The sequence below is a fragment of the Syngnathoides biaculeatus genome, chromosome 8 (genome assembly GCF_019802595.1).
Source record: "Syngnathoides biaculeatus isolate LvHL_M chromosome 8, ASM1980259v1, whole genome shotgun sequence".
NCBI lineage: Eukaryota > Metazoa > Chordata > Actinopteri > Syngnathiformes > Syngnathidae > Syngnathoides > Syngnathoides biaculeatus.
Window position 1 is genome coordinate 22238166 of NC_084647.1, and position 12561 is coordinate 22250726.

Here is a 12561-nt window from a genome sequence, read left to right on the forward strand (position 1 = left end):
GTCAAGTTTTTCTTTCATCGTAGCTTTATCCTTTCACACCAAACATTTTACAATAAACAAATATCTCCATGATATACTGCGTATATAAACAAGCTTTCACCCCATCAGAGCAGTCAGAGCGGTTCTTGATCCTCCAAGTTCAGAATAAAGTCAAATTGTGCTGTAGAGATAATAAAGAGAGGTGAGTCGGCAAACTTTGAAACAACACTGATGCCAAATTTGAAATCATCTCTTCAATTACCGCTGGTGAGAGGCTGCACCGACAGCCTCATCCTGGTGAAGAGCATGACGTCCTTCAGAGGGCCCCCGTCGGTTCGGTGCTGGATGTGGTACTGTTTGAGCTCAGCCAGAGGAAGAAAACGCTTCAGCATTCTTTGGTACTGCACATCCACCTGAAGGCCAAGAACATCAGCAGCGTCATCCATCATCACACTGACTTTTTGAACAATGACGCTGTAACATTCAATTTACAGGTACACTAATCCCTCTCTACTTCGCAGATCACCTATCGCGGATTCAGTGCATCGTGGATTTTCCCCAGCAAGATGGCATGGACCAATGACGCAAAAATAAATAAATGTAAAAACACACAAAAAAAAAAAAAACACACCAGCATACCTTAGTACAGTACTGTAGCGGGAAGCCGCATTAATAGGGTATAATGCGGCATCCCCAGCAAAACGACAATGACCTATGAAGCAGCCAAAAAAAAAAAAAAAAAAAAAAAAAAAAAAACACCATTTAACCCTACCTCGCGGTTTTTCCAATTTTTGTGGGTGGGTCTGGTACCAATTAACTGCAAAAAATGAGGGATTACTCGATAGTACTTTCTTTCAACAGTCTACTATTCAATTTACTGGAAGCAACGTTTGTAACATTTGATTAATCAAGCATTTAAAACCTTACCTGAACAAGAGAAAATTTTCATTCAGTGATGCAAAGTTGTCCTAAATTAGTTTTTAAAGTGGAATTCTGGTGGTTTGCATTAACAATGTCTAAATATAGGTCATGTAATATGTACTCTATTTTGACAATGTATGTTGAATCCTCTTTCATTGAATAGTGTTTTGAGAAGATTTTTTTTAATCGACAATTACAAATTTTCAGGGGCGCTGCCATTTTCGCGAGTCACATGACCTACGTGGGCGGATGTGACGTGTTACGCGCCATTCCAAACGCTCGATTACATGGGACACCGTTATGCCCGGCGATGATTTCTCGGATTTAGCCTCATCTGATGAAGAAATAGTATCAGTTGATCGGGACGACAGAGGAATACTTCCATACAGATTTGAAATCTGTGACTGTAAATAATGCAGCTGAGCGGCAGAGCCCTGAGCTGAGCTCCCCGCCAAGAACCAGAGCTCGCTCGGCCGGGAAGCGAGCTCCATCGCTCGGCTGTAAATAATGTTGAATATTTGGATGGTTCTGCGGGCAGAATGATGCGGAGTCTGGCGAGCTCACGGCTGCGCCACTCAGCGGCATTGTTTGTCAAATCTTTTTGGAAGTATTCCTCCATCTTCCCGATACTGCTATTTCTTCATCAGATTAGTATAAATCCGAGAAATCAGCGCTGGGCATAAATGGTGTCCCATGTAATCGAGCGTTTGGAACGGCACGAAACACGTCACATTCACGCACGTAGGTCATGGTGACTCGCGAAAATTGCAGCGCCCCTGAAAATTCGTAATTGTCGATAAAAATCTTCTCAAAACACTATTAAATAAGAGAGGCTTTAACATCACATTGTCAAGATAGAGTACATATTACATGACCTATTGGTACATTGTTAATACAAGTCACCGGAATTCCCCTTAAAAAAAAATAGACAACTTAAGTCATTGCATTTTTTGTGCAACACTAATTATTGATATTTATTTATATGAATTTAATGATTTCTAACAATTATCAATTATGGTTTTCTTGAAATCTCTGTTGTTAATTCCTGAGTACTGTCTGTGTGAGTGCCTCCTATTACCATGCTCCATTTGGGATTTTCTTCTCTGCTTGTTGCATCAAAATAAGCATCATTTGTGTCAAACTGTGTGTGGTCCACGTACGCTTCCTTCACTATCTGGACAAAAGAGGAAGAAATGAGGCTCAATGAACATGAGTCTGAATGAGTACAACATCATACAGTGTGAGCTCTTACTTTTACGATTGCTACTATTCCGGGTTCCTTGCAGCTGCTGTGGTAGAAGAACCCCAATTGTCCCTCTTTCATTTGACGCATGAAGTTCCGTGCCTGATCACGACAGCGCAAGACTTGTGTCAATCTTTTTTGCAGTTCAGTAAGGCCCAATCCACTGCTGGGGTTACTTTCCAAACCCCTCTACAATAAGTACATTTTTTATAGTATAGATAAGCGGCATGTCTGCCTCACATTTCTGAGGTCCTGGGTTCAAATCCAGCCTGAGTGCATTTTCTCCGGGTACCTCCCACATCCAAATCCTGGCACTAAATGAAGACTCTAAATTGCCCGTAGATGTGAATGTGAGTGCGAATAGTCGTTTGTTCTTAAATGTACGTGGGCTGTGATTGGCTGGTGACCGGTCCAAGGTGTGCCCTGCCTTTTGACCAGAGTCAGCTGGGATATATTGCAACACGCCCACGACCCTAGTGAGGATAAGCACTACAGAAGATGGATAAATTAATATACCGTAGAGATGTATGCATTGATAGCATATTTTTGTCAGGTCTTAAACACACTTTAAAAAAATAAAGATTTAAGAAGATTATAATGAAAGAGCCTGGGAGATAATGTTTTGATGACAAAATCTTTGGTTTTGAGGCTCTACCTGATAGTTTCGAACGCCGTCCCAGCAGCTGGTTTGATTGGGCAAAGCCTTCAAGTCCTCGATCCCAAACTGTAAAGTCAATGATGATGATGATATGATATTTGTTTTCAAGCACACAAGTGAGTAGTCGTCTCATTACCTTGATGTCACTGCCCTTCTCAAAGCGGCTCTGTGGTTCAGATTTCAGGATCCAACGAGAGTACTGCTTGGTGCTCGTCTCCTTCGAAGCCTCCACAGAGGAAGAAGCCTTCCTCTTGAGGCTTGGTTTTGGAGAAGAGTTGACACTGTCTTCAGAATTTCCATCTGTCTTACCCAAAAACAATACTTTTAAACACACTGGTCAAAATTGCTTTGCGTAACAAAATGCTTACCCTACCTGAACTGATTGTTCTTTTCCTCAATTTCTTCTGTGGAAGCATGTTTTTTTTTTCCTTCTGGAAGAAGGGGGGGGGGGGAGCTTTTCAAACCAGACACTGGTTCAATTTATGGAGTCCAACCACCAAATTTATCATCATACACAACAGGGGAGGCGAACAGGGGATATTTTTGTTTCTAATCAGGCCATACTAAATGCAAGATGTCAAAAAGTTCATTACTTTAACTATGAAGAACTGATTACAACGTTTGTTGACTTATATGGCAATTACTTTGTGGGTGGCTGATAAAGTGATGTTGCGATCCACGCATGACCCACCAGGTGTTGATTGCCTGGCCCTGATTGAATCGTCGTAATTTAGTTTGCTTACTTTATTTAGGTGCACAAGCAGCTAAAAACCTTCTTTAAATGTTCTAGAACACAGTTTTAAAGTATTGACACGTCCAAGTGTGACGCTAGCTCGCCTTTTATTGATATTAGTGGTACTATTTTAAACAATTCTCAAGCGGAAATGAATATTAAATTGCAAAAATAACTCGTGTGACGATGTGAGTTGAATAAACAACACTTCCGAGCAAACCATAGAGTATAATGGTTAGGGTGAGTGTGTTTAAAATATAGTTGTGGTCAGTTTTACATTACTTACTTCATAGTGGAGAGAACAAAAAAATTCTAATCATACCTTGAAGTCAGTGTCGTCGCACATCAACAAGCAGCCATTGAAACGCGCGCAAATCCGGAACACGTGACGTCGCCCAAAGCAACCCTCGATTTTATCGCCGGCGCATTCCTTGTGGTCCACAACTACATATCCCGGCAGCACCCGCGGTCCGTGATGCGTTCTCCGTGTGTGACGTAACCCCGCCAGAGGGAAAAACATGGCGGCTTGCTCGCTCGTGAGAGTCTCTTGGTTGACTGCGAATGTCTGCAGAAGCCGCCGCTTATACGCCGGGAGAAGCGGACTGAGACGAGGGATAGCTTCGTGTATCGACCGTAAGTCCACGCAAAAAAAAAAAAAAAAAAAAACGCCAAGCCATACGTCTACATTTACATTTAATTATTTTAATTATGGTGAGTTAGTGATGCTTGTTTCGTCGAAAGCTCAAAACACCATTCGATAAAAACCACCCAGACACATTTGAAATTTACTTTCACCATCTTTTAGTTTTATCATGCAGTTTTCCCGTTTTTAAGTCTTTTTATCTTGACTGTAACCGGTGAGCGTCGCACCTCCAGTCATTGGTCAGAGAAAGCCGCACACTCCTCGCTAACTCTGCCCCTCTTTGCAACTCATGCGGAAGGACTTGTAAAGTTTATAAACAGCCACTTTGACAAAATCTGGGGGGGGGGGGGTCCTATACACAATACTGTGTGCCTTTGCCCATTCGCGGTTCAACTTTCGCAGCCCCTGCTCTCTCAAGTTAGTTTTTTTTTTAAACAATTTACTGCATTTTCACGATCGTAGAGGTCTCAAATTCTTTTCTAAATAGACGAGGCGCCACATTAGACATGGCGCTTTATAATGTGGTGTAGATTTTTTTCCACACTGAGTTCCAACATTTGCAAATGTTGTGCGAGTTATTCAATAAAGTTCACTTAAAGGTCAACTGACAGCCATATATACATTTTAAAATGTTTGTTATGAAAACTACATATAATATTCACTTCAATGTCTATACAGAAAAAAAATTGAGCGGAGAGCATATCATTAATGCGCAAAGTTGCGGAAGTCTTACTCGACATCCCAATGGCGGCCATATTGACTGCAATGTCTTTTGCACAATGTCACACTGGGACAGTTGCCATAGAAAATACGTAGTGGCCCCTGCTGTGGGATACGGAAGCTCTTTTCAAAGAAGAGAACACATCTCATAATCGAGTGAAGTAATCGGGGCAATATTACCCGATCGTTTCGAGCATTATTTAGATGATATGCGGATCACTTCTAACTAGCAACAAACTCCCCGACAGTATGTGGTGTACTCCGGAGGACCCATGCCGGTGTGAAGGTCTGAGCGCTCCCCCGTGCTGAAAAGTCTCCTTGTGATGAATGCGCGTGCGTTACTAACAGGGGAACTCTGGGTATGTAGCAGACGCTTACTGGGAAATCCCAGTCTCATAGTTCCCACGAACACAAACACTCAGCGACAAGTTGTCGAATTGCACATGTTGAAGCATGTATGGGGACGTTTCAGACTGGCCGGATGTTTACAAAATGTACGCGCATGCGCTTTAATGGACGTGCATGTGCGTTAATCACAAGGAGACTTTTTAGCACTCAGACGTGTCACCGGGCAAAGTAACTACTTCAGGGGTGCCCAGACACCAGTGACCAGTCGGGGGGAGCGCTCCTTTCTCCTCCCGCACGCGGTCAAACCACCTCCCCGCCCGATCCACTTCCGGGTCGGGGCTAACGCCTGCAGATCTTTTGTTACTAACCCTAACCCTTCTGAGAACAGGATTACGCCCCCGCCAATCCAACTATTTTTTTTAATAGCTCTATACACACCTACCTGTCATTTAGAACCCACAAAACTCTCGTCCTTTGCACCCGTGCGATCCATTTTGTCATGACATTTTTTTTTAAATTAAAAACATACTAAAAATTATGAATTATGTGTCAGATGACCTTCAAATACACTTGTTACACTGTTGGCATGCAAGCTAGCATTAGTATTTACAAGCAGGAAAAGCTTACATTGCCCCACACAATGCCTATGTAGGCATGTCATTACTGACAATGTTGTACACACTCAAGGTGTCACAGCAAAACTAAAATTATCACACTACAGCAAAAAAGATAGCAAGTAATCAAATAAAAGAATGACTCGAGGAATAAATGGACAAAACATGCACATGAAACACTAATTTGATCCTCCCAGCATGCTTTGCCACAGTAAGGACCTCTTGAGTGAAGCAAAGCATGCTGGGAGCACCGCACTTTTAAGTGTATCTTGTGGTTGTAAAAATATGGTTCATATCTTACATAGGTATATTAATACTGCATCCACTCACGAATTTTCATTATCTGCGGTGGTGCAAGGAACATAACCCCTGTGAATAACTGGGGGAATACTGTAATACTGTAAAGAAAATGTGCAAAATTTTCAGTATGACAAAAGGTTTTTTTGTTTTGTTTTTTTAAAGGAAGGAAGGATACATTATGTCTCAACTATTTAACTATTTTCCAATTGGTTGTTGGTATTGACAAATATAATCCATCTCTTGGGCACCTTGCTAACCTTTTAAAATACTGTGTCGTAAAGTACTTGCATTTTTTGTTGTTAATCCTATTAAATCTCAAAAGTACTGCAATTATTCCATCTTTTGTATTTTTACATTACTTCAGCTTCTCACGGCCTCACAGACGAACAGAAGGAGTTCCAGAAAGTGGCATTTGACTTCGCGGCCAATGAAATGGCTCCGCACATGGCAGAGTGGGACCTGAAGGTAGCTTATACGACCCAAAACACCTCAGTCAAATAAATGCCTCCCCTTCCCTGACAAAAAAGTAGTACAATAAACTCATTTCTCACATGGGGTTACGTTCCTGAAAATATGGGATATGGGAAATGAAAAGCGTTGGCTTCACAGTTCTGAGGTCCCGGGGTTCAATACCGGACCCGCCTGTGTAGAGTTTGCATGGTCTTCCCGTGCCTGCATGGGTTTTCTCCTGGCACTCCGGGGTTCCCTCCCACATCCGAAAAACATGCACCATTAATTGGACACTCTAAATTGCCCCTAGGTGTGATTGTGAATATGACTGCTTATCTCGACGTGCCCTGCGATTGGCTGGCAACCAGTTCAGGGTGTATCCCGCCTCCTATCCATTCACTGCTGGGATAGGCTCCAGCACTCCCTGCGACCCTCGTGAGGATAAGCGGCTTAGGAAATGGATGGATGGGTGAAAAACTGACTTGTTTTACACATGTAAGCTACTCAATAACCTATCTTTGTCTGCTACGAGCAAGAGCCCAATTGACATTCTGTCCGTCACTGCCACCTTATTTAAATCCATTAACGCATTGAGAAGACTATATCAGACGTGGAGGTCAGTAATTGCACCATGATTACATGTAATCCATCCATTCTCTGAGCCACTTATCCTCACGAGGGTAGCGGGAGTGCTGGAGCCTATACCAGCTACCTTTGGGCAGGAGGCGGGTTACACCCTGAACAGGTTGTCAGCCAGTCGCAGCCCACATAGAGACAAACAACCATTCACCCTCACAATCACACCTACAGGCAATTTACAGTCTCTAACTAAGGGATGTTTTTGGGATATGGGAGGAAACCGGAGTGCCCAGAAAAAAAAACCATGCAGATTGAATTCCGATAGATTAACATCTTCTTGTACATAAAGGAAGTGTTCCCGGTGGAGACCATGCGCAAGGCGGCTCAGCTCGGCTTCGGAGGAATCTACGTACAGCCCGACGTCGGGGGCTCGGGTCTGTCTCGCCTGGACACGTCAGTCATCTTCGAGGCCTTGTCCACCGGATGCGTCAGCACTACCGCCTACATCAGTATCCACAAGTAAATGTCTTTCAAAATACTGCTTCTTCATACCACATCTACAATAAGAGCCAATAGAAAAATACATATCGTAAAGCACTACGTCTATCGTCAATAGTTTTTACATTACACACAAAATATATTCAGTGTAGAGAGTCTGAGCAATCCTTTTTCTTGTGAGTGTAATGTTCATTTTTTTCAGATAAATGTATGTTTATGTACGTATTTCAATGTACTGTACATTCGAACTAACGAAATCTGCCCTCTCTAACTTTGTCTCAAACATCTAACCTGAGCCGTCCCTCTGATGAGCCCATTTCTAATCCTGTTCAACCTGGTCACTTGTAGAGAGAGAGATTTTGGTTTTACTATGGCTAAGGTTCATTCCTCTCCTTTCAAGCGCATGTTTTCATCTGTCCAACCATTTCTCCGCCTGCTCCCTGCTTTCATTGCAGGTCACAATGTCGTCTGCAAGCATCGTAGTGCATGGGGATTCCAATCTCACCTCAATTGTAAGCCTATCCATTACCATTGCAAACCGGAAGGGCCTCAGGGCTGATCCCTGAGCAGTCCCGCCTCCAACATAAACTCCTCTGTCTAACCTACTGTACACATCACTGCTCTTCTGCTGCCCTCATACATATATTGTAGGATTCTGACATACTTCTACTGCATGCACTACCACACTACCTCTCTGTCATCGTTTTTTTGTAGGATTACAAAAACCCGATTTAGCTCCATTTGACGTTCCCTGTACTTCTCCATCAACACCCTAAATGCATCTTTCTTGGCGTGAAAACATACGGTTGCTCGCAAATACTCCTGTCCGGAGTCTAGCCCCCACTACTCCGGGCACTCTGGTTTCTTCCCACATTCCAAAAACATGCAATATTAATTGGACACTCTAAATTGCTCCTAGGTGTGATTGTGAGTGCGACTGTTTGTCTCGATATGACCTGCGATTGCCTGGCAACCAGTTCAGGGTGTACCCCCCCCCGTGGATAGGATTAGAAATGAGCTCATTAGAGGGACAGCCAAAGTTGGGTGTTTCGGAGACAAGGTTCGACGGTAGTCTATAAAATGTTAAATCAGAAATTGATTATTTTCTATACCCCCCCCCCCCGAGCTGTATTTATTCCATGGTTATAAACGGTCTACAGACCCCTGTTCAAATGCCATTTCTTTATAATATTTTAGAGAGGGGAAGTTATTAAAAACTCAGATAATTCTTGTTACTCACTCAAGGGATCAATTAAGCCTTATCCTCAAATACATCGTTGAAACTAGATATTTACATAAACTATCAAAAATAAAAATTCTGACTGTCTTACATGAAATGAGACGCTTTGGTGTTTTGGGCCAATTAAGATAAAGGCAATGTATTTCTATTTGCTAAACGGCAAAATCCATCTATCCATTTTCTTTGCCACTTATCCTCACAAGGGTCACGGGGAGTGCTGGGGACTATCCCAGCTGTTAATGGGCATGAGGCGGGGTACACCCTAAATTGGTTGCCATCCTATTGCAGGGCAGATGAAGACAAACAGCCGCACTCACAATCACACCTAGGGGCAATTTAGAGTGTCCAATTAATGTTGCATGTTTTTGGGATGTGGGAGGAAACCGGAGTGCCAGGGTAAAAGCCACGCAGGCACGGGGAGAACATGCAAACTCCACACAGGCGGGACCTCCAAACTGTGGCGCCAACGCTTGACTAGCTGAGCCACCGTGCCGCCCTAAAACGGCAAAATAATAATTAAATTTTTTCGGCAACTTTTCATTCCTTTCCCAAACTCAGACGTGTACATACATTCCATTAGCATTTGTTACTGTAGCCTTTAAGGCTTGATTCAAACATTTTGGTTATGGTTCCACATAGTTAGATCCGGCCAGACAGAACCGGCAAATGCTGTTTGGAAACTTTACAAGTCCTTTGTCAAACGACACAGTAATTACTGATGCAGCTCTAGACTGGGTGCCATTACAATGTGCTCTTGTGTCTAATGTGTAGTTTGCATGCAGCATGTGCGCCTGGATGATTGACACCTTCGGCAGCGAGGAGCAGAGGCAAAGGTTCTGTCCTCAACTTTGTTCCATGGAGAAGTTTGCCTCCTACTGCCTCACTGAACCTGGTCAGTCACGTCCTACGTCCTACTTACCAGTCCAATTGTGCGGCACCGTTAAGTGAACGTGTCCTCCTTGATTTCAGGCAGCGGCAGCGATGCTGCGTCACTTCTGACGAGTGCGCAGCGCCAAGGCGACCATTATATCTTGAATGGTTCCAAGGTAAAACAAGATTCAAACTTTAATATTCATGACTGTGTCAAATAAAGTTAGAAAGGAGTGTCTCCCCCTCCCCCCCCCCCCCCCACCCACCAATGTTGAACGTGGCGCACCTGTCTTCCCTTGTGTATCCAGGCGTTCATCAGCGGAGGAGGAGACACGGATGTTTACGTGGTTATGTGTCGGACAGGAGCCAAAGGTCCTAAAGGCATCTCGTGTCTAGTGGTGGAAAAGGGAACACCGGGCCTCAGTTTTGGAAAAAAGGAGCAAAAGGTAGGTGGCACAGTGTTGTTGGTGTAGAGGTGCAGGGCACCACTAGATGTCAGTGTCCACCCACAGACAATGACACTGATGGCATTGCGCTCCTCAGGTGGGGTGGAACTCGCAGCCCACCAGAGCGGTCATATTTGAGGACTGCGCTGTTCCCGCAACGAACCTACTGGGAGAGGAAGGTCAAGGGTTCACCATCGCCATGAAAGGACTCAATGGAGGCAGGATCAATATTGGTGAGATCATACTGCTGATTATACTCAGCATTCTGTATATGACAGATTTCAAAGGTTTACACGTCCCTGGTAAGATGCCAGTCAAGTTTTTAAAATCATTTCTCTTGGGCTCATTTTCTGGAAACCTGCAACAAGGGTGTGTAGACTTTTTATATGCATTGGACATTCACAAAAGAAATATGTATAGTACTACATTTGAAACTGTTCATTAAATGGTGTTGACCATAATACAACTTTTTTTCCCCAGAATTTTTTTTTTCTTGTAATACAATAATTCATTTTATGAGTATTATTCCTTCATAAGATTGACTATTCTAGTAATATTATAACTTATAATTATTAGAATTATATATGTAACTATATATTATAGGCTATTTTTTTTATTCTAGAAATTCTAGATCTTTTCTCACATCACTATTTCCCCCTCAGAATTTCATTTATTCTTGGAATTTTTTTGGGCTGTTTTTTTAAAGGGTTCTTTTCTGGTTGTATTTTACATTTATTCGCATGAAATTCTGCTTTTGATCCAATTATAAAAAGATCAAAATTCATTCTTGTATCATGACATTCTAAGAAAAAAAAAAAACTGAGACATTTGTCAAATTATATTTTTCCCAATGTCTTTTATGTTAACGTAATTCATGTAATTTTTTTTTTTAAATGAAAAACTTCATTCTTGTGAAATCTGCTGCTATCACTAACTTTCAATATTAAAGCTGTATGTAATGGATTGACTAATACTTAAATGTTAACATTTTGGCGTATTTGGTCTGAACATGAAATGCACTTTTGGACAGCTTCGTGTTCCCTGGGCGCCGCCCACGCCTCCCTCCAACTGGCTCGGGACCACCTGTTGGTGCGTAAGCAGTTTGGGGAGACGCTCTCCAACAATCAGGTCCATAGCATTGAATTCCTTTTCTCTATCGCTACGTGTGTGTGTGTGTGTGTGAACACTGATGTCAACACACATTCTGTGTGTGTGCGCAGTTCCTTCAGTTCAAACTGGCAGAAATGGCCACCAATTTGGTGGCAAGTCGACTTTTGGTCCGCCAGGCGGCGGTGGCCCTTCAGGAGGCGCGATCGGACGCCGTGTCGCTGTGCTCCATGGCCAAGCTTTTTGCCACTGACCACTGCTTCAACGTGAGTAGGTGCAATACCTCAAATGGTGGAAGACCAAGGATTTGGTACATGGGGCTTCAGTGGGGACTCACCTGACTTAATCCAACTCCTAACTCCCACCACCATTATGTCGCAGTTACAGAATGCCACGTGCGTCATCAGAAGTTCAGAATTTGTATCTACCAGCCAATCGCAGGGCACATAGAGACATGCAACAGTTGCAGCGTGTCAGGAGTAAATGAATAAAATTTCACGGAACAACTCAAAGGATTTTGGTTGTAAATGTTGGCGATCAGCGTCAGATTTCAGTTGTCATTTTATCGTCGGTCCTTACCCACTCAGATCTGCAACCAAGCTCTCCAGATGCACGGCGGCTACGGCTACCTGAAGGACTACGCCGTGCAGCAGTTTGTGCGCGATATCCGCGTGCATCAGATCTTGGAAGGTCAGCTGTGCGTCGGCATTCACGCTCCTTTTGTTCCTGATGTTCTGTCACGCTCACTTTCTGGTTTCTTCACAGGAACCAACGAGGTGATGAGGATGATCATCTCGCGCAGTCTTCTGACGGAGTCTTGATACATGTCCGTTGAACCGAGACCACTATTTTATGTTACTGTGTGAAACACCCCAAAACTTTTGCGAGATGGGTCAGAGCGGAACCACGTGGTCTACAAAAATCCAGAGAAGTACTGTCAATTCCGAGGGGATTTCTGTTACTAGAGCTATTTAGCATCCCGGGAATTGCTTACTCCAAGTCGTCAACAGCAATCATATCAACTGTGCCTGGGCTTAGTCAGTGTTTTTTTCACATAACTGCAACCATTTTTGTCTTCAAGTGGCCTTGGCCAGACTTTTTTTTTTTAATGCTTTCTTTACTGTTAATAGTAATACAGTATGTAGATTATGTATGAAACTATTATTATGTATTTGACTGTGACACTCCAAATAAAATCTCAGCCTTTGACAA

At 43.0% G+C, this 12561-nt stretch overlaps 2 protein-coding genes across 3 annotated transcripts; one reads left to right on the forward strand and one right to left on the reverse strand.

Moving 5' to 3' along the window:
* Position 1: 1 nt before the first annotated feature.
* On the reverse strand, positions 2-4054 carry thyn1 (thymocyte nuclear protein 1). 2 transcript variants are annotated; one of them, XM_061827645.1, is made up of 9 exons: positions 3857-4054; positions 3175-3232; positions 2938-3101; positions 2799-2867; positions 2153-2245; positions 1979-2074; positions 752-796; positions 242-392; positions 2-160 (listed from the first exon to the last, which is right to left on the reverse strand). In XM_061827645.1, exons 1-9 carry the CDS (start codon positions 4052-4054, stop codon positions 114-116), a joined length of 921 nt encoding a protein of 306 aa, XP_061683629.1. In that variant the 3' UTR covers positions 2-113. The 2 variants fall into 2 exon arrangements, with proteins under 2 accessions (XP_061683629.1, XP_061683630.1); XM_061827646.1 differs by lacking the exon at positions 752-796.
* acad8 (acyl-CoA dehydrogenase family, member 8) lies at positions 4033-12561 on the forward strand. Its single transcript, XM_061827641.1, has 11 exons — positions 4033-4167; positions 6524-6624; positions 7538-7707; positions 9709-9818; positions 9896-9972; positions 10105-10242; positions 10340-10475; positions 11273-11370; positions 11463-11615; positions 11937-12039; positions 12115-12561. Exons 1-11 carry the CDS (start codon positions 4053-4055, stop codon positions 12168-12170), a joined length of 1257 nt encoding a protein of 418 aa, XP_061683625.1. The 5' UTR covers positions 4033-4052; the 3' UTR covers positions 12171-12561.